The 23,198-nt window shown below is 42.1% G+C and overlaps 1 protein-coding gene across 1 annotated transcript in view; it reads right to left on the bottom strand.

The window, feature by feature from the left end:
- Positions 1–23,198, bottom strand: part of INO80 (INO80 complex ATPase subunit) — a 243,974-nt gene that overhangs the window by 38,351 nt on the left and 182,425 nt on the right. The window contains exon 26 of the mRNA XM_089654321.1: positions 15,306–15,531. Within this exon, the coding sequence (XP_089510447.1) occupies positions 15,306–15,531 (226 nt within the window). The remainder of the gene's footprint in view (positions 1–15,305; positions 15,532–23,198) is intronic.

Raw genomic sequence — 23,198 nt, 5'->3', positions numbered from 1 at the left:
AAATTTAGCGACCATAAAGATGGGTGCAATATAGGACCTTGAGACAGCAGGTCTGGCTGACATGGCAGGGACCACGACCCATCTACTGCCATATTTTACTATGTCCATGTACCAGGCTCTCCTGGGCCAGGCTGGAGCAATCAGCATCACTGTAATAGACTCCTCCCAAATCCTGCGTAAGAGATGAGGCAGCAGCTAAATCAGAGAAAAGGCATAAATCATTGAAAACTGGTTCCAAGGAATCACTAAGGCATCTACCTCTGCCGCAAGGAGGTCCCTTACTCTGGACACAAAAAGACCGTCCTTATTGTTGAACCTGGGTACCAACAGATCTACATGCAGGCAACCCCATTGCTGGCACATTCCCTTGAAAGCCCATTCCCCTGGAATCAACAGCCGGTGACTGAGATAATCCGTCTGCCAATTTTCCACCCCCAGAATGAACACCGCTGACAAACTTGAAGAATATATCTCTGGCCACCTCACAATGTAATTCACCTCCTCCTGAGCACCTCGACTCCTGGTACCGCCCTGGTGGCTGATGTATGCCATCGCTGTGGCATTGTAGGACTGAATCCTTACAAACTGACCCTGAAACCTGGATGTCCAATACCTCAGAGCCAGTTTCACTGCCAAAGTTCCAGGACATTGATGGGTTCCTGACCCATAACGTTCCCTGAACTATGGCCTACTCCAGGACAGCCCCCCAACCTGAGAGGATGGCATCAGTGGTTACCAATTTCTACATCACAGGCTGAAAGATCTCCTTCTCTCCAAATTGTGAGTCATCAACCACCAATTCAGGCTTCGTAGTACCTCTGGAGACAGATATGCAGTAATCCAGGGCCGGAATATTCTTGTTCCAAACAGTCAAAATGTACAGTTGTGTCCAAAATTATTCAACCCCCACTGAAATTGAGTGTTTTGGCCAGTTTGACATTGCTTTTGATCATTCAGTCATCTTGCTTACATTTACATTAAAGAGGCACTTGTAGGTCAGACAAATATAACATAACAGTTATAATGAAATAACCACAAATGTCTTTTCTGTGCTCACAGCATTATCAGTTTTATTCAACCCCCAAGTGACATTCAATCTTAGTACTTAGTACAGCATCCTTTTACAGTTATAACAGCTTTTAAACGTGAAGCATAGCTTGACACAAGTGTCTTGCAGCGATCTACGGGTATCTTCGCCCATTCTTCATGGGCAAAGGCCTCCAGTTCAGTCACATTCTTAGGCTTGCGCACTGCAACTGCTTTCTTTAAGTCCCACCAGAGGTTCTCAATCGGATTTAAGTCTGGTGACTGCGATGGCCACTCCAAAATGTTCCAGCCTTTCCTCTGCAACCATGCTCTAGTGGACTTGGAGGTATGCTTGGGATCATTGTCCTGTTGAAAGGTCCAACGTCTCCCAAGCCTCAGGTGTGTGACGGACTGCATCACGTTTCCATCCAATATCTCCTGGTACTGAAGAGAATTCATGGTACCTTGCACACGCTGAAGCTTCCCTGTACCTGCAGAAGCAAAACAGCCCCAAAGCATGATTGACCCTCCACCATGCTTCACAGTAGGCAAGGTGTTCTTTTCATCATAGGCCTTGTTCTTCCTCCTCCAAACATAGCGTTGATCCATGGGCCCAAACAGTTCTAATTTTGTTTCATCAGTCCACAGAACACTATCCCACAACTTTTGTGGTTTGTCCACATGGCTTTTGGCATACTGCAGTCGACTCTTCTTATTCTTTGGAGACAGCAAGGGGGTACGCCTGGGAGTTCTGGCACGGAGGCCTTCATTACGCAGTGTGCGTCTTATTGTCTGGGCTGAAACTTCTGTACCCACATCTGACAAATCTTTTCTCAGTTCCTCAGCAGTCACACGGGGACTTCTCTCCACTCTACGCTTCAGGTAGCGCACAGCAGTCGAAGTCAGCATCTTCTTTCTGCCACGACCAGGTAGCGTTTCAACAGTGCCCTTTGCCTTGAATTTGCGAATGATGCTTCCTAAGGTGTCTCTTGGTATGTTTAACATCTTTGCAATCTTCTTATAGCCATTGCCCTTCCTGTGAAGAGAAATCACCTCTTCTCTTGTCTTCCTGGACCATTCTCTTGCCTTCACCATGTTTGTAACCACACCAGTAAATGTCTAGAAGGAGCTGAGTATCACAGTCATTTTAAAGCTGCCTAATTGGTGCTTATTATGCTTGATTGCTGCTCGGTGACATCCACAGGTGTTTTCAATACCTGATGGAAAGCACCTGTATGAACCTCTGTTCTTCAGAGTGGTAGTCTTTAAGGGGTTGAATAATTGTGGCAATGAAGAAACCACATAAGAACCATTTACTACTGTATTACATAAACAATTGATGTCATTTTAGTTGCATTTGGGTAGTTACAACGTCCTTGTAGGATTTGATTCTGAATACAATTCCAAATGTACACTATAGTCCCTAAACCCCTTTACAGCATTGGGGGTTGAATAATTTTGGACACAACTGTACCTTTGCAGCCTCAAATGAGGACACCATCTTCCGCAGCAACCTCATACAGAGTTGAATTGAAGAATCTTGGTTTTTAAACTGCAAACCTCATTCCTCAGGGCACAACGTTTTCCTGAAGGCAGAAATACCTTTGCCTGAACCGTGTCTAGGACCATCCCTAAATACTCCAGGCTCTGGACTGGTTCCAGAGCCGACTTGTTGAAGTTGAGCACCCAGCACAGCTGTTCCAGAATCTACATCACATCCAGCTTCAGACCTGGAACTGACCGACCTCTGAACAATAGATAGTCTAGAAAACCTGTGACTGATATCCCCGAGTTCTGAGCAGCCCCAACACTGGAGCAAGAATTTTTGCGAGAGCCGTGGCAAGCCCAAAGGTAATGCTATGAACTGGAAATGGTATGCATCCTTGATGTCTATGGACGCTAAAAAAAAATCTCCTTCCTGTAAAGAGGCAATTCCATACGAAAAGACTGGATAATTTAGAAACAGATTTAGCCTCTTGAGGTCCAAAATGGGCCTTACATCCCCATTTGGCTTTGGGACTGTGAACCGGTTTGAATAAAACCCCTGAAACCTTTTGTCTGCTGGAACCTCCGTGATCACCTCCTGAGACAATAGGAGACCGAGTGCCTGTAATAAAGCTCGTCTCTTCTTTGGATTCATTTGTACATTTGATTTTAGAAACCGGGGAGGGCGAAAGACTCAAAATAGTAGTCTGTACCCCAGAGAGATTGCGGAAATGACCCACTTGTCTTAGATTAGAGCTCCCCAGGCAGCAACAAAATTCAAAATCCTTTCCCCCACCCGAACGAGTGGGGGTGCCCCTTCATTAGAAGGCGGACTTTGAATCGGCCTTGAATGACTTGCCAACCAGGGCCTCCCCGGGTTTTGATTCTGAGTTCTATTCCTGGAGGCTGGGACCTGTGTGCGGCAAAATGACTGCCTGGTAGATGAGAGGCCAGCAACCGAAGCTCCTGACACCCTGAAAGAAAGGCGTTTGGAAAGGGTAGAAGAGAACTCTTTCCTCCTGAAATCTTTCAGATATATTTATCCAAATCTTCCCCAAACAACCACTCTCCATGAAAGGGAAAACCTGCCAGTAATTTTTTTCATGGCAGTTCTGCTGACCAACTCTTCAGCCACAAAACCCTGTGCACGTGCATTGATAAGAGGGTCAAGTGAGAAATTTGCTGAACTGAATCCTTAATAGCAGCTTTCCAAGCAGTCATTTGACATGGTCAGAAAGACTCTGGCAAATGCCAATAGCTGCCACTGCTGGCTGTGTGGCAGAACCTGCCAGGGAGAAGGAGGTCTTAAGGAAAGACTCCCGCTTATCTGCTGGATCCTTGAAAACCTGGACATTATCCACAGGACATGTTAAAGATTTATTCACAGATGAAACAGCTGCATCCACTACAGGCATACCCCATTTCTTAAACTTCTCTTCCATGGGGTATAAAAAAGAAAAAAAAAAAAAAACCTCTTTGGTGGAACAAAAACCCTGTCTGGGTGAAGAGGATGCACCAGAAAGGCCTGAGTACTCTGTGGGGGCATCAAAGAGCCCAGAGAAGAATAAGTAACCTCAGAGGATTCTATTGGTTGTAGCCTAAATCCAAATCGTACCATATCAGTGAGGTCCTGGACTAATAACCTTTGATATTGGGAGGCAAAGACCGCCTGCTTCTCCCCAGGCTGTGACCCCTCAAACACAGATTCTACTGCCTGACCTTCCTCCAGTTCTTCCTCATGTTCAGGTTCCACCCATTCCTGCTTCAGGGTCGGAGGTTCTAGTGATGGGGATCTCTCCCGCTTCCTAGTCCCCTGAGAAACGGATGCAATCATCCCAGCGATCTTACCCTCTAACCCCGCTAAGACTGAAGCAAGATTATCCTTGGTTACATATACTGAGGCAGATGCCTCAGTAGTAGCCACAATGCCAGATAAAAGTAGCGGCTCAGACTGCCAGTCGCTTCTGGCCTATCAAGAGAGGATATTACAGCGGACATTCGGCTAGGTTCCCCAGAACCTGGCGGCCGCACATTAGAGCCTCTTCCTGCTGTGCCTTCCCTACTCCGCTTTCTAGAAGACATTACTTCAGATAGCGTAAAAACCTATGTACCTCCAACAGTAAACACAGACCCCAAGATACAGCTATGCAAGTAGTGTGCTGAAGAAAAACACAAAAATGCAATCCTTATGAGCCACCAAGGGCGGCTCCTGACTAACTGGCCAATGCTTCCCCCTCAGGGGAGTACTCATGTGCCCCACTGAATAGCCTGCTCTGTGTCCCAGCCACAGGAATCCCTCAGTGGCAGCAGCCCATGTGTGCCCAGGCCTCCTGATAAATATGGCCGATTTTCGTTTCTGCCCACTGCGATCCTCGTGCGCACACACGCTGAATGTACCCGCACCCCACTGTGCATGCGCCCCACGGCCGGCCACACTCCTGGGGATCAGAATGCTCCCTCTAGTGGCTCCCAACAGAACAACAGGCTAGCATCCTGGGCAAAAAATGCAGTGAGCACCCCTCCTAGTGGAAAGCTCGGCCAAACAACAATACCTCTCCTTTTCCCTCCAAATTTGAGTTTTTTTTTTTTTTTGTTTTTACAGAGCGAGAGGAAAAATAAAAAATATACCTTACTAGTCCTGCCGCACGTCACTGACTTTCGCCAAGCACCAACCATCACGGCAAGCATTGTTATACAGACCTTCAAGGACCAGATCCCCATAATATCGGACCACTGCCTCAAACTTGTATAGCACCCCACTGGAAAGCACCTTGGTCATATTTAAAAACTGCACAGGGTTCTAACTACGTTGGGTCCAGCACCGTAAGGCTGCATTACAGGAAAAACCCAGAGGATTCTTCTTATCCAGCGAGGCTCGGGTACCATCCATTTCGGCTCACAGCTTTTCGAATGGATTAGATTAAAATCCATGATTCTTGAAGGAACTGTACTAGACCTTAGGTATGCTCCAGGAGCACAAGCAACACTATCAGTGACCATCCACCTTACAGACACTGGCGAAAAAACTGAAGTACTTCCTGGGTAGGAGGGGAGGACCTCCTCTCTGAATGGAGGATCAGTGTCCATTTACCTATAAGTGGCATATAACCCACATTGTCATGAATAGCCTGCTTTGTTTCCCGTGATGTATGATAAAGAAACAGCACATATTACACAGTAAAACACTGGTTAGGCACATATTTAACCCTTTGATTGTTTGATTAACCCTAGATGTTAACCCCTTCACAACTAGTGTAATTTATTACAGTGACAGTGTATATTTTTAGCACTGATCACTGTATCAGTGTCACTGGTTCCCACAAAGTGTCAGTTAGTGCTGCCTGACTGACCACCGCAATATCGTAGTTCCGCTATAAGTTGCAGATCGCCACATTTACCAGTATAAGAGAAAAAAAAAATTCCAGTACCATAGTTTGTAGACACTATAACTTTTGCACAAACTAACCAATATACACTTATTGGGATTTTATTACTATTATATGTAGCAGAATAGATTTTGGCCTAAATTTATGAAGAAATTAGATTTTTTAAAATTTCTTTTATTGGATATATGTTTTATAGCAGAAAGTAAAAAATGATGTACAAAATGGTAAGTTGTTTTTTTTTTATAGTCTAAAAAATAAAAACCCAGAGGTGATCAAATGCCATCAAAAGAAAGCTCTATTTATGGGAAAAAAAAATTATATACATTTCATTTATGTACAGCATTGCAAGACCATGCAATTGTGAGATAAAATAATGCAGCGCCGTACAGCAAAAAAATGTCCTGGTCATGAAGGGGGGTAAATATTCTGAAGCTGAAGTGGTTCTAAAAACATAAAATCTTTGACCAAAATACAATACAGTAAAACACCTTGCAGTAATTCACAACAATCATAAAACGCTTAGTAAAGCCAGACCAGTAAAGAAGGGACAGGTTTGGGTAACTTGGGCTGCACCTAGCACTATATCTGGTCGTTGTTTTTGTGCAAAACAAAGATCAGTGCAATCTACTGCCACCTCTTCCATAGACACATAAGTATATGAACTCAGTGGTAGGTGTATGTTACGTGTTCCACCTGTAGTTAGGATGGAACATGTAACATGTTCCAGCCCCTGCCCCTCTCCCCTGCCTCCCTACAACAGAAGGGCTCCACCCCCACAGCCGAATCATTCATGCACAGATTCATGTAAGTGAATAAAGTACAAGTGCCAACTTCTTCCATGGCAGACAGACTTGTACTTTCAATGGGCTACAGGGAAGTTAATGAGCTCTCTCATAGTCCACTGACATGTCCTCCAGTTTTCATACAGAAAGTCCAAAGAGAGGTATGGGCTGAAAGCCAAAGGGCAGGTCTGCAGGATCCCATATTGCACCCATAATCTACTGATCACTACTGCAATGCTTTCCAGGCTCCTGCAGGAAAAAATAATAAATGCACATTTTTTCTAAAACACGTGCATTTTTTTTCTGTAAAGATGAACTTGGCCTTTAACCCAGAAATTTTACAAGCATCACAAAACAGCTCAAAGGAATCAAACCTGCAGCAACATTCCTAATATTGGTCACATGCATTTCACCTGCAGCTGTTGGTGCACCTAAACAATTCCTGCAATTGTCTTACATATATATTTGTGTTGGGCTATCATTACTTGTATTACCCCGAATAAAGACCCAGATTACAGGGTTCTCTAACAATCCCCAATGCCAAAGGCAGAAAATAGATGGGGTACTGAGAACAGCCTTGTAACCGTGTCTCAGGAAAAATACGCATCCTGTTTGCAGCTCTTGTCATAAACAAAATTTTAAAACAATACGCTGCTGACTCTGTCATATATTTAACTCTTTCTGAGAAGTCTCAGCAAAATGGATATATCATGCTTAACAAAAAGAGGTTTGAGCTAAAAACACCCACAAAATTATTACACAGGTACAGCATTATAGCAGCACTAAAACAAAAAGATTAAAGCAGACAGGTCTCAGAACAACTACATCAACTGCGCGTTTATGGTTCTGAGGCTCTAAGTTTTTCATTGTTTTCCTGTCTTTTGGTGGAAATCTAGGAGTTATTCCAAAATAAGAGAAAATACATTACTGCAGTATTTCAGGGGTTATAAGATAGGTTATAATGTACTGAATGTAGTATATGCAGTTTTCGAACTGGGATGGGAAGCATTGTCAGTAGCAGTTTTACAAAGTACAGTATATAAGTATGATCTATGGTTAACCTAAATGGCCAAAAAACTATAAACTATTATGGCAATGAAAAATTAAAGAGTTAATCTACCAAAAAACGGTTACTTTCGTTTTAGGTAGATGCCAATATGCTGATTTACCCAGTGGTCCCTTACTGGCTGTCTGTGAGACTTTGGGGACCCTTATTACTACTGTTTCCATCACTAGAGAGGCACAAGTGAATACTATGATAAACACTTTTAAATAAACCCTTCTGCTCATCAAAAAGATAATTTTACTTATCACATATAACAACAAAAGAGGCCCAGAGAGAGTAAAAGGACCATAAGATTACAGAGAATGTACATCATACTGTATTCCAGGTGGTAAAGTATGCATGAAATATCAGAGAAGGAGAGCAGTGCAGGGATACTGTCCTACTGGTGAAGATACTGACATTCACCTCACATCTAAAGCTCTATTGAATTGAGAAGGCTCGGGTTCTATAAAGTGCACCTACTCTTCAAAGCTGTACTTTATGCAAACAGCCAAAAACATAAAAATCTATATACTCGAACGGTTTTACCCACTATAGGATTGGTCATTTTGTTCAGTCTTGTTAATTTTGGCATTCCTGTTAGACAATATAGTTGGGTCCTGGACATTCCTGTAGTTAAGCATTTCAGAACTGACTGGGGACTGGGGTCTACAGCCTATTACCGGACAATTAAAGGACAGCAGCATGCTGATGGGCTCCCCTCTGTGCTCTCCCCTCCTGTAAGCATGTTCCCTGCAAGAAATAGAGTTCTGTTTCAGAGTGCTGCCCCTGCCTCTTCCTGCTGTACACAGATGCTGATACAAAGACATACGTAGGTACTTATACGGGTTCTAAGTAAGATTCATTTGATGAGATTTAATTACATAACCGGAATATGCCTACATTAATGTTGTAAAGCGCTGTGCAAACTGTTGGCGCTATATAAATCCTGTATAATAATAATAATAATAATAAATGGTATTTTTTAAAATATTTACCCAGAGTTTCAGCTTTAAAGAACTCCAGTCTAAACAAAAATGTTTCTTACGGCAGAGCTGTTTAGATCTCTAAATATAACCTTGTAACGGTTTTGTTTTGCTTTTTGAAGTTGGGAGCTGCTAATATTCAAACTGGCTAAACTCCCAAACCAGACATCCAGTTGAATTTGTTATCTATGACCACTCTTCAATAAGAACATAAAGTGCAGGAAAGAAGGGTATAATTGCTTCAAAGGAGTTCAATTTCTTGTTTCGACACAGACTCACTCAGCTAAGACATGCTAGAACAGCCACAAATGGTTCTACACTTCAAACTTCTTTCACACACACTTTACTTTGAGAACCTTGGATACAGAACAGGGGTAGACAAATTATAAATCACAATCTAGCAGTAGGTCACTGACTAATGCCAAGCAGATCTTGAGGCCATCATTTGTGTAATGTGCATGGATGTCACTTGCTGGTAAGTCTCAGTACTGCAATTTCCATTCACCTTAATAGAAAATGGCTAAGGGAGCAAGACAGAGAAGCTGTGAGGGAGGACTGTTTCTTAATATTACATTGACATTACATTGCCTGGCCACTTTGGATGTATGTTCTGTTAAGAGTCCCTGTTTAAATATCAATATGATAAATTCTTGACTATCCTATAGTAAATGTCTGAGAAAGGACACTGTATGTATGTATGTATGTATGTATGTATGTATGTATGTATGTATGTATAACTGCAAGGAAAAAAAAATTAAATGAGATTTTTCCTATTTGTGACAGCAGTTCAGTAAGGTAAGCAACATACATGATTGATTTCAGGTACAGAGGCACCACCTAGTGGTCGTTTTGAGCATAACATACAACAAAAACAAGGAATATCTGGTGCTGGGAATGTACAACACACTTTTGCACAACAGGAAATCAGACCAGCTTGTTTAAAAACATGTTGCCGGAAACCTTTCCTCTGCCTCTTCCTACTTGAAGATTTGTTTTTCCCTCAGCAAACTTCAGGGAAGATTTAAACCCAACCCCATTCTTGGTGAACAGCATTAGAAAGACATCCATAAAGGTCAGGTTTTATTGACACTAAGGCCCGAAATAATACAAAACAGCACTGATATATGCACCACTTATACTTAATTCCCGATTGTACAATATTTTCCTGTAATACCACTGTTTTGTTGTTTAATAATTACAGTACATTTATTGCACAACATTTTTAGCATGCAAAATTTATGTGAAATACATACATCTCTAAAAATGTGTGGCGGCTCAGTAGGAGGTAAGGGGGATTGTAACACTGTCACTTATGTTTTCAAATACAGCAGTACAAAGAAAAAGCATGCGCTAAGAAATAATTATTCACATTTAATCTTCAGGCCATGATGACTGCAATTTAAAATGTCATCTTTCACTTTAGTATTGTTCTTCATACCCACACACGAGATACATTTCAAACATCTACAACCATGAATATTTTTTATGAGGATTGCTGAGGTTTAACAGCAACAAATATGCAGCATTTGGCCAAAAATATGTATAAAGAATTCAAATGTTCTTCTACATCAAGAAGCTGACGATGATAAAAAATGAAGGCATGACCTGGAAATAAGAAGAAAGCCAAGAACGTCTGAGAGCTGTGCTGTAAGACAGATAACCTTGACCCTTCAGAGGGTATCCCATCATTCCTTCTTACATTAAAAGAAACAATAGGGTCATACGAAGGCCCTTGTCTAGCTCTCACAATCAGCGGTCGCAAAGGTTCACTCTAACAACGTTGCCACTTCCTCCCATTTAAACTGGAGTATTTTTTTCTGTGAACAGAACAGGAAGGGAATGGAGATTCCCACAGTCACATTGAGAAATGCAACTATCAAGCATAAATAAAAGCTTGTAACTCAATGAACATGAGAAGTGACAGACATAAATTACTTACAGCTAGCATTCAGTACAGAGCATGGAAAGTGTTCAGGAGAGAATGCATTTTGTCTACGTACTGAAAGATGCAAAGTAGCTAACATATACTGAGCTATAAGTCAGTGTGAGCTCAGTGACAGTACTAGAACATAGCATAGTGTCTATCCAGGACATACAACTGCTGCAAAAGTGGCTTATTCCAGGTCACAATTCTGTGCAAAGTCCTTTTATCTCTTTCGGTCAGTTGACCATGTCGACCACGCTTATGCTTACCAGGCAACGTTTTCCCGGAAACTATATGTAGTCTTAACCTTTGTTATTGTACCTCGTGAACTTCAGTCACCAGCTAAGTGGGCACCAACAATTTGCCCTCTTTGAAGCTCAGTAAGCTCTGACATGACTCCGTATCACTAGCAAATGAGGGTTCCCACTTGTTAGCTAGGTGTCTCATCACACAGCGGAAGCAAAAGAATGTTACATCACTTCCGCTTTCAACACAAAACATGTTGTCACTTTCACATCTGCAAATCATGCAGTCCATATATTTGTCTATCCCTTGTATATGTGTGCGTATATATTTCAGATGCTACTCATCCTGCTATGAATTCCTAGGAGTGCCCACTTTGGAGTATAGCCGCTTCCCTGTTGTGCATCTAGGCAGTGGTTCCTAAAAGTGTGCAGATACAAACGTCCTTTTTGTGTATATGTATTGTCATGTTTCACATGACTGTCATATGCCTTTAAGTGTTCTTGTATTTTGTCTCTTTTTCTCCCTTTCCTCTGGTTTAGTTCTTGCTGTATAGATAGCCCACCCCTTTTCCTAGTAAGGCATTTCAGCTTCAAGCCTCATGTCATGAAGCAGATCACATTATGATCTTTTGACCTATCAGATGTTCATTGTTGTAAGATTCTCTCAGTTTATGGAATAAACTTCACAAGATGTCATCTGGATTGAGTCACTGCCTGTGTTATTCAACTAAGATTGGAGTTATCGCTATCTTATCACAACTGTAAGTTACAGAGATCACACTTTCAATGCTTAAATTGGAGAGACAGAACAGGTATAGATACAGTATACAGCACTTTCATGTATTTCTCCAACAATTTCTTGTATACAAGATGTGCACCTACATATTAAAAATGTATGACCTAAATATTATAATTTGCCTAATTGCAGGCCTACGATTTGTCAGGAGATTCAATGTCTACTCGTATGTTTTAGGTTTTCCCTTAGGGATTGGGGGTGGGGGGTTAATGTCAGAAAATACTGTGACACGTGGTAACTTTCATACGTGTTCCTACTAACTAAAGTTACCGGTTACCTTAGTATCGTATGTTACATTTACAGACACGTACAATGGATTGCTATTATAAAAAGAGGGTCACAATATCTAACTATTGTACACCTTTTAAAATAATAGGCTCAATTTTTATAATGTCCTGTGAGCAGTCAGACAGAACTGTGGCTCTCACAGAAAAAACTTAGAGGAAACACTGCCAGAAGATCAGTTTTTCCAAAGTGGACTAGCATAAAACACCAGCAGAAGATCACTGCTGCCCTGTAGGAGTAAAGGACACTGGCAAACAAAAAATGCTGTTCACTAGTTATAACCCATTTCATCATGCTACAGTTGTGTGGAAAAGTAGTATAGTAGACATGGATCATATAGAAAGAAGGGTTTCAAAAATCCTATTTTCTTAATTGTTTATTAAAGTGGTTCTAAAGACTCAAACTTTTTTCTAGTTAAAATAAAAAACATCATATTTACTTGCTCTTTGCAATGGTTTTGCACAGAGCAGCCCCCATCCTCCTCGGCTCAGGTCCCCCGCCGGTGCTTCTTACCCATTCCCCGTTGTCGAGTACCCCAAGAGCAAGCTGCATGCTCTGGGGGCACTCGTGTCTGTTCTCTCTCAAGCCGCCTATGTGTGTCAATGGGACACACAGAACATGGCTCAGTCCCGCCCCTTGCTCTCCTCAATGGCTTCTGCTGCTGTGTCTCAGCCAATGAAAAGAGAGCCAGGGTTCCCATGTACATAATTGGATTTAAATTAAGTTTAGGTAAGTACTGGTGGACTGCGGGGGAAGCTGCACACTGAAGGGGACACAGGGTGAGAAGAAATTCTGAGATATATGGGACATCCAAAAGCAGTCCAACAGAGGTGACAACATAACAAACAAAAAGCAAACCGACCCCCCACACACACTAGATGAAAAAATCTGGGAGCTGCCTGAAGGACCTTATTTCTCTTAAGCCTGAACATCAGCATTGTAAAACTATAAAAGACGACAAGGTGGAAGCCCTGCAAACCTGTGAACAGAAGCCTGATGTTGAAAAGCCCAGAAATCACTCACTAATCGACCTAGCTGTGTGCCCTTTGACAGGAAAAGGCAAAATCCTTTTCTTAACACCGAACTCCAAGAAAAATAAAATTTAAAACAGTAAATTGTGAAGTTACTGTAGTCCCCAGTCTTGATTCTAATCACCTCTACCTAAGCCATCTTGCAGTATAGTGGATCAAAGTAACACTTTCCTCTATAAGCAAAGCTCACAGAGGAAATTCACAGAGGAAGCTCATTCCCTACCCTGGGGATAATGCATTTTCCTCTGTTCTTTGTCTTCTTGGACATGAAAGACATGAATGGCCTATGAATGAGGACCTGGCTGTTGGAAGTGCCGCTTCCACCAATAAGAATTCTGCGTGTCAAGCAGACAGTGATGTGGACATCCGAAGAACGACTAAAAGTAAAGAGAAGAGAAAAGGATCATCTTGTGATCATGGATTCGTGAAAGTAAAATGGACATTTGGATAGTTTTTTTTTCTGAAATCAGTGGTTAGTTAGCAGGGGTTTGTTATTATCCTGAAACTGGGCTTTAAAGAGTATGTAAACCCAACAATTCATATTCCTGATAGGTTCCTGCTGTACCATGTACTTGTATGAAAAATGATCCTGTTCTCTTTGCTTTCTTTGAGTGAAATCCCTGGTGTTCATGCCAGTCCTTCTGCTTGCATATTAAAAACTGACCACATTAAGCACACACACACACAGAAGATCATTGTGATGCCGTTTGTGCTTCCCTAGCTCTAATGCGGCTGTGAACAGACAATATGTGATCACTTTTGTACCTAAACACAACAAATGTTTTGCCTTTCATTTCTATTTTAAACTGTATAGGTTGTTTTACAAGGTGAGGGTTTACAATCACTTTGAGTCTTTAGGTTCGCACAAAAAACTGCCTGAGACAACTGGAAATAGTAAAACAAAAGGCTGGTTTTCCCTTACAAGGACATTTCAGTATGATGAAACAGGAGTTTTTCAGTCTAAATGAAGATGTAGCTGAGAGAGAAAGTCAAATAGTTCTAACCACATCCAAGGATTGTAATCTCCTTAGGATGTACTGGAGCAGGACAGAGGCAGACGTACAGTGCCCATGTAAGAACTAGAAAAGTTTCTTTGTAAGACAAGGGCACTAACTCAGAAACCCACCTGTGACAGCACAAGAAAGCAATAAGGAAGACCATCTTGTGAGAGAGAATAGACAGAGAAATATCCCTGAGAGGTTCAAAGGCTTTGAAGAGCCAACAGACGCAGGTTGAGATCCCAGTTACAGATAGACATACAGCTGGATTTACAGGATCTGCATCCTGTACAAAGGCCAAGGTACAAGGCATGATAGGAAAGAGGTCTTTGAAATAGAAAGGAATTGCTAGACTCGAGATTTGTCTATTAACTCCACTCAGGGCCAAGTATTGATCAAACCAGACTGAAGAAAGGTCAGTATGTGCCTTACTTCCTGGGATGAAATTTTCCTGTCTCACACCATGCAAGGATGCTTTCCAAATGAAATAGTGGACCTTTTGAGGTAGATTTCCTAGCTATTGTGAGTATAGCAATAATCAAATCAGATAGGTCTCTATCCCTCAGGACGTCGACTGAGTAGGAACTTGCTTGTGTAATCAACACTTACTCACAGTACATGGAGAAGTGTTGATTACACAAGCGAGTTCCTACTCAGTTTGGATAAAAGCAGGAACCCCAATCACTGGCTGTACATGTGATTACTGAACACTGGTTTTGTGAACATTTGGATGCACACGCACTATTTATATTTCTGTTTAAGGATAATGCACTATGTTTAGTTTATTTATTTTGAGGTACTAAGGGTAGAAGAAGATGCATTGGTTTGAGGAGTATTGGAGATTAAAGTATCACTAAGAATTGGTGGACTTAAAGAAGACTATCAGGGTATACGGAGAACTTTGGAAGGACTTTAATTAGAATTTTATTTTCACTTGGTTGGACACTGGGTATTTTGTTATATTTAGAGTGACCATAATTGCCTTTACCTATATTTGTGGCCTCTGGGGGGAGGTATTTATGCATTGGGTCCTAAGGGGTTTTTCACTTTAAGTTAGGTGTGGTTTTGTTATATATAAGATTTTCCCTGGTTGCAGGAAAGAAAATCGCTCCATCTATGGCCGGCTTTAGTGTTGTGGTGTAAACCATTTTATATACCACAAGACTAAGTTTATTTAGGGGCACTGACCAAATAAATTGTTTAATGTTTTCATAAAGTGCTGCAGAACATATCCCATTGATATGTTTTAATACCTAAAAAAAAGCTCCAAATACTAAAAATTGCCATGAACTTCCCAGTTTATACTGCTACCTTACCTGGTATTCGGATAAATGACCAACCATGCCAGGGTCTGAAGGCCAGCAGACCACTTAGGTTTTCTGGGAAAAACTGTAAATCCCTCAAGGGCCAATCCGCATGCAATTCTGGAGCTCCAAATAGAAAACACTGCCTGGCTTCAGGGCTCCCTCCATTCTTGAGCATCTGTTTTTCATATTCTGCACTTCGGTCACTGCAATATGATTCTATGGGGAAAGCTGTAACCTAAAATAAGAAAAGCAGGAAAATGTAAGATAGTCAATTGATCTTAAAATTCAAAGTTTGCAGGAGTAATGATTGCCATACACGCCTTCAAAGACAGGCATACAGTCAGGTCCATAAATATTGGGACATCGACACAATTCTAACATTTTTGGCTCTATACACCACCACAATGGATTTGAAATGAAACGAACAAGATGTGCTTTAACTGCAGACTGTCAGCTTTAATTTGAGGGTATTTACATCCAAATCAGGTGAACGGTGTAGGAATTACAACAGTTTGCATATGTGCCTCTCACTTATTAAGGAACCAAAAGTAATGGGACAAAATAATAATCATAAATCAAACTTTCACTTTTTAATACTTGGTTGCAAATCCTTTGCAGTCAATTACAGCCTGAAGTCTGGAACGCATAGACATCACCAGACGCTGGGTTTCATCCCTGGTGATGCTCTGCCAGGCCTCTACTGCAACTGTCTTCAGTTCCTGCTTGTTCTTGGGGCATTTTCCCTTCAGTTTTGTCTTCAGCAAGTGAAATGCATGCTCAATCGGATTCAGGTCAGGTGATTGACTTGGCCATTGCATAACATTCCACTTCTTTCCCTTAAAAAACTCTTTGGTTGCTTTTGCAGTCTGCTTTGGGTCATTGTCCATCTGCACTGTGAAGTGGCGTCCAATGAGTACTGAAGCATTTGGCTGAATATGAGCAGATAATATTGCCCGAAACACTTCAGAATCCATCCTGCTGCTTTTGTCAGCAGTCACATCATCAATAAATACAAGAGAACCAGTTCCATTGGCAGCCATACATGCCCACGCCATAACACTACCACCACCATGCTTCACTGATGAGGTGGTATGCTTAGGATCATGAGCAGTTCCTTTCCTTCTCCATACTCTCTCTTCCCATCACTCTGGTACAAGTTGATCTTGGTCTCATCTGTCCATAGGCTGTTGTTCCAGAACTTTGAAGGCTTTTTTAGATGTCGTTTGGCAAACTCTAATCTGGCCTTCCTGTTTTTGAGGCTCACCAATGGTTTACATCTTGTGGTGAACCCTCTGTATTCACTCTGGTGAAGTCTTCTCTTGATTATTGACTTTGACACACATACACCTACCTCCTGGAGAGTGTTCTTGATCTGGCCAACTGTTGTGAAGGGTGTTTTCTTCACCAGGGAAAGAATTCTTCGCTCATCCACCACAGTTGTTTTACGTGGTCTTCCGGGTCTTTTGGTGTTGCTGAGCTCACCGGTGCGTTACTTCTTTTTAAGAATGTTCCAAACAATGTTTTTGCTATCTCTCTGATGGGTTTGTTTTGTTTTTTCAGCCTAATGATGGCTTGCTTCACTGATAGTGACAGCTCTTTGGATCTCATCTTGAGAGTTGACAGCAACAGATTCCAAATGTAAATAGCACACTTGAAATGAACTCTGGACCTTTTATCTGCTCATTGTATTTGGGATAATGAGGAAATAACACACACCTGGCCATGGAACGGCTGAGAAGCCAATTGTCCCATTACTTTTGGTCCCTTAATAAGTGGGAGGCACATATGCAAACTGTTGTAATTCCTACACCGTTCACCTGATTTGGATGTAAATACCCTCAAATTAAAGCTGACAGTCTGCAGTTAAAGCACATCTTGTTCGTTTCATTTCAAATCCATTGTGGTGGTGTATAGAGCCAAAAATGTTAGAATTGTGTCGATGTCCCAATATTTATGGACCTGACTGTATATGTCACTGACAGTAACAGCAGTACGACATCTGCCAATGATATTAGTGTTCAACAGCACAAAAAAAGTTGCAGTAGGACAGGTCACATAAATGTGTAATAAGATTTTAGCAAGGCAGATCAATGCACTTTTGAAAAATTTGATTTTTTTTTCTACATACTTACCTGTAAAATCCATTTTTTGGAGAACATTGCGGCACACAGAGCAGGCTATAATAATAACTATGTGGGTTATATGCTACCTATAGGTGAATGGACACTGACAGACCAATCGGTGAGGAAGTCCTCCCCTGTATAACCCCTCCTACACAGGAACTACCTCAGTTTTTGTAGCAAGCAGTGAAATTCCAGAAAGAGAGGAGGGACCTCTGTGTCCTGTGAAATGCTCCAAGAAATGGATTTTACATTGTATGTAGAGAAAATCCAATTTTCTTTATCATAGATCACGAAACACAGAGCATGCTATAAAAATGACTATGTGGGACATCCCAAAGCAACAGAACTTTGATGGCAATAACCACCACCATCAATCCCAAAAGGCACTTACTCAGCTGTTTGCAATATGCTGCGGCCAAATGCAGAATCCTCCATGGTTCTGACATCCACCTGGTAACATTTTGTGACCATGTGAACCGAAGACAATGTAGCGGCCTTGCAGCCTGAGCAACTGACGCCTGATGGCGGATAGCCCAAGATGCCCCCACACTCCTGGTAGAGTGTGCTCTCACCTGAAAGGATGGGACCTTATCCTTCAAACCATAGGCTTGAATGATCAATTGGCATATCCAATGATAAATAGTTGACCTGGATGCCGCCTGCCCTTTCTGGGCCCTTCTGGCAGCACAGACCAGGATTCCTGACCTGTACCACCAAACTCAGCTAAGTTCTGAACACCTGAAGCTCCATCCAGAGTATGAAGTGCGCTTTCCCATGCTGACTGTGGTCTAAGAAAAAAAGAAAGGCAAGACACTGTCCTGATTTAAATGAAAACCAAAAAGACTCTAGGCAGGAAGATGGATGAGAACGCAACATCACCTCATCATTTTGCAAGACCAAGAATGGCTCCTTACATGAAAGAGCTGCCAGCTCTTACACTGTTCTCACCAAAGTGACAGTAACCAAAGAAGCTGCCTTTCGAGTCAAAAGATTAAAACTCTTTAATTGGTTCAAAAGGTGGCCTCTGCAAGGACAGCCAAGATCCAGTTCCCCAGGACACTTAGGCTGGCCTGACATACAAAACCATCTTGTGTTACATTCTGCACAAAGTATGAATCAAGGAACGAGAAATAATGGTTTCTGGGAAAAAAATGGATAGAGCCGAAATTTGACCCTAAATGGCAGGTAACCTCCCTAGCGGTCTGATTATGTCAGTATTTCTGTGCTCAAATGGTACATTTTTTTGCATGGAAATATGTCTTTTTTTTTATTGTAGGCCTGTAATTTTTAGGAATAACTCACTGAAATCTGTTCAAACAAGAGTCTAGTAAACATGCCGGGCATGATAAAATTTGAAACACGAAATCAAATTATAATTTAATAAATAATCATAAAAAATAATAATAAATTTAATTCAATAATGTAATCAAACCAAAACACTGAAATTTGAATTAGAGCGCCAAGTTCACACATCACTGAGCAAAGTCGCAAAATCATTTTCAGTGTTGACGAATTTTCCCACGAATCATTATCACTCAATTCTGCAAGTGGTTCTAATTTACTATCGCTGTTCTCTAGCTGGTCTAAAACTGCTTTTGACCTAAAGGGACGCTTTTTGGACACCATGGACATTTCTCAGTTTCCAGGCAGAGGGAACAGTAAAAATGCAGGCAGGGCACAGGACAAAGCACTAGGGACAAAATGTATGTGAAATGCTTTGATACAGTAATGTTTTACTATGTGATTTTAGTGTATTTAGTGAATGTCACTTTTTGACATTTTTACATTTCCCACCGGTTACGTCCCCTTTACATCCCAACGTCGCAGGGAACGGAACCCGAAAGACAGATGCCGGAATCGGCCGGAGGAGATGGCCGGGGATGCTGCAGGTGGGACATCGTGGGAGCGAAAGGACAAGGTAAGTGCAGAAGGGATCCCGGAGCAATGCTGCAAGGTATTCCCGAGTTTAGCTTGGGGTTACCGCTTTTGGTGCTGAAACTTTACCCCGAGCTACACTAAGGAATACCTCCAGGAAGGTTGTCAATTCCAATTCCCCTCCTGATAGGAAAAAGGAAAATAACTCTTTCAATCACACATTTTCGTGGATGCCACTGCCTGACTTCACCCCAGGCAAAACAGATTTCTAAGTCCTGTAATGAAAGCTCCCTGAAGCCGGGTTCCTGGTGCTCAATAATGCACAGATCTTACCCCAATCTTAACAGACCTAGGCTCAATATAGCCAAGCCTTCAATTCTAGCAATCATAATGCAGGATACATTATTGGAGCCGAGACAATAGGTCTGGGAGAACCTGAAGTGTCCAAGGAGCGTACAATGCACAGATCTTACCCCGATCTTAACAGACCTAGGCTCAATATAGCCAAGCCTTCAATTCTAGCAATCATAAAGCAGGATACATTATTGGAGCCGAGACAATAGGTCTGGGAGAACCTGAAGTGTCCAAAGAGCACCCCCTGCCAACATACACTATGTTGGTGTATCAAGCCCTCCTTGGCTAGGCTGGACTACCACTATTATCAGTGCTACCTCCTTCCGGATCCTGTGCAAAAGAACGGAAATAGTTGGGGAATCGGGGAAAGAGACTAGGGGGAACTGGTCTTTAAGGGGTTAGCAGTGCATCTACTCCTAATGCCAATGGGACTCCCATCCTGGACACAGCCTAACTTATTGTAGAACCTGAAAGTCAGTAGATCCACATCTAAATTTCCCTAGTGCTGGCAGCTTGCCAAGAACACTTCAGGATGAAGGGACTACTCTCCCGTTATCAAACGCTGACCTCTGGGGAAAAAAAAAAAACCTAACAGTTCTCTATGCCTGGAATATGAACTGCCAACAGTCGACACATGCTGTTCTGTCCTAGACAGATTGTGGTTCACCTTTGCCTGAACCGCACGACTCCTGGTACCACCCAGGTGGTTAATATATGCCACTGCCATGCATGTCGGACTGAAGCCTGACCACAAACCTGTGCAACTTGTTCATTTAATAATCCAGAGCAAGGTGTACTACCCGAAATTCCAAGATATTGATGGGCAGTATTAAATCCTGTACAGAAAATGTTCCCTGAACTGTAGCCAACTTTAAACCAACCCCCAAACCAGAGAGACTGGTACCCGGGGTTACTATTTTCCATATCACTGGAAGGAAAATTACCCCTACTCCAGATTCCGAACCACCAATTTGAACTCTGCAATACCCCGGGAACAAAGCCCTACAACATCCACTGCTTGGATATATATGATAGAATGTTCCACTACAAAGACCTGGAGCGGAACCGCACGCAGGAAACTGCTTCAACATAGATACCACTTCCTCATGCAGATACGTATTGAAGGATAACCCTTTGCTTCTTATATTTCACTTTAAACTTGGAACCGACTGCTCCCTGAGCAAGGAACATTAAGGTATTCTGAGACTGAGACTCCCCTGCATCCTCAACAAGCTCAGCGCCAGAGCTAGGAGTTTCTTGAACACACGGGGGGCTGTGGCCAGCCCAAAGGGCAGAGCCCCAAAACAAAAAAATGGACACCTGAAATCTACATCTTGCAGAGAAGCCACCACTGATGGACTGATCCAAATCCGTAAAAACAGAAGAACGTCTAAACTTATGTCTAGTGCCTTGAGATCTAAGATAGACCTCACGTCTGGTTTTTGGCCTGCGAACCTGTCGAGTGTCTCGAATCACCTCAGAGACTTCCCTAGCATCCACAGCCCGAGATACTTCTCAAAACACAGCCGTCTCAGATTCTGGAGGGGAAAAGCTTACAACACATGGTATTTCCAAGTAGTCTTCCCTCCAAGTACCAACCAGGGCTGACCATGCTTAGCTTCCGAGTTTAGACGAGATCATGCATGTATATGATTATGAGGCCGCAGTCCATTGCAGCTCCACCAGCAGGAATAGCTGCAAACCCAGATATACCTGACATCCCTTGGTCTATCGTGAAATGCAAACACCGCCAGATCACCCCCCCTCCCCCCCCCCCAGTCCACTGGACCTGAGGGCGGTGCACTTGCGTCTCGGCTGTCTCCCCCCTTCTGGGGCCCTTTAAGTCAATAATGTAGCAACTATAGACCATGTTGGTCTACAGTTATGTAATCACGCAGGCAAGCAAGTTTGCAGCCATGCAGGTCTACAGGTACGTAACTATGTATGCAGATTATACAATACATAGTTTACACAAGTACGCATATAAGTATGCAATCTTAAGCAAGTACAAATAAGCAGTTTATGTAACTACGCATGTAAATATACAGTTCAGTTTGCATGTAGTTTATATATTAGGTAAGCATGTCTGAATGCAATCTATGCATTAGGTATGCATATCTATATGCAGTTTATACATTAGGTATGTATGCATGCAGTTTAGTGCATTAAGTATGCATTTATGTAGGTAGTTTATGCATTAGGTATGCATGTCTGCACTCAATTTATGCATTAGGCATACATGTCTGTATGTAATTTATGCCTTAGGTATGCATGCAATTTATGCATTAAAGATGCAATTTAAGCATAAAGTATGCAAGTTTTAAGCATCAAGTATGCATGTACGAATGCAACCTATGAATTAAGTATGCATGTACAGTCAGGGCCATAAATATTGGGACATGGACACAATTCTAACATTTTTGGCTCTATACACCACCACATTGGATTTGAAATGAAACAAACAAGATGTGCTTTAACTGCAGACTGTCAGCTTTAATTTGAGGGCATTTACATCCAAATCAGGTGAACGGTGTAGGAATTACAACAGTTTGCATATGTGCCTCCCACTTGTTATGGGACCAAAAGTAATGGGACAGTAATCATAAATCAAACTTTCACTTTTTAATACTTGGTTGCAAATCCTTTGCAGTCAATTACAGCCTGAAGTGTGGACCGCATAGACATCACCAGACACTGGATTTCATTCCTGGTGATGCTCTGCCAGGCCTCTACTGCAACTGTCTTCAGTTCCTGCTTGTTCTTGGGGCATTTTTCCTTCAGTTTTGTCTTCAGCAAGTAAAATGCATGCTCAATCGGATTCAGGTCATGTGATTGACTTGGCCATTGTATAACATTCCACTTCTTTCCCTTAAAAAACTCTTTGGTTGCTTTTGCAGTATGCTTTGGGTCATTGTCCATCTGCACTGTGAAGCGGCGTCCAATGAGTTGTGAAGCATTTGGCTGAATATGAGCAGATAATATTGCCCAAAACACTTCACAATTCATCCTGCTGCTTTTGTCAGCAGTCACATCATCAATAAATACAAGAGAACCAGTTCCATTGGCAGCTATACATGCCCACGCCATGACACTACCACCACCATGCTTCACTGATGAGGTGGTATGCTTAGGATCATGAGCAGTTCCTTTCCTTCTCCATACTCTTCTCTTCCCATCACTCTGGTACAAGTTGATCTTGGTCTCATCTGTCCATAGGATGTTGTTCCAGAACTGTGAAGGCTTTTTTAGATGTCGTTTGGCAAACTCTAATCTGGCCTTCCTGTTTTTGAGGCTCACCAATGGTTTACATCTTGTGGTGAACCCTCTGCATTCACTCTGGTGAAGTCTTCTCTTGATTATTGACTTTGACACACATACACCTACCTCCTGGAGAGTGTTCTTGATCTGGCCAACTGTTGTGAAGGGTGTTTTCTTCACCAGGGAAAGAATTCTTCGCTCATCCACCACAGTTGTTTTACGTGGTCTTCCGGGTCTTTTGGTGTTGTTGAGCTCTCCGGTGCATTCCTTCTTTTTAAGAATGTTCCAAACA

This window comes from Staurois parvus, unplaced genomic scaffold (assembly GCF_062004578.1).
Source record: "Staurois parvus isolate SC_StPar_1 unplaced genomic scaffold, SC_StPar_1.0 ptg000751l, whole genome shotgun sequence".
In the NCBI taxonomy this organism is placed as follows: Eukaryota; Metazoa; Chordata; class Amphibia; order Anura; family Ranidae; genus Staurois; species Staurois parvus.
Note: the sequence above shows the minus strand (reverse complement) of the source record. Positions and strands in the feature narration are given on the sequence as shown.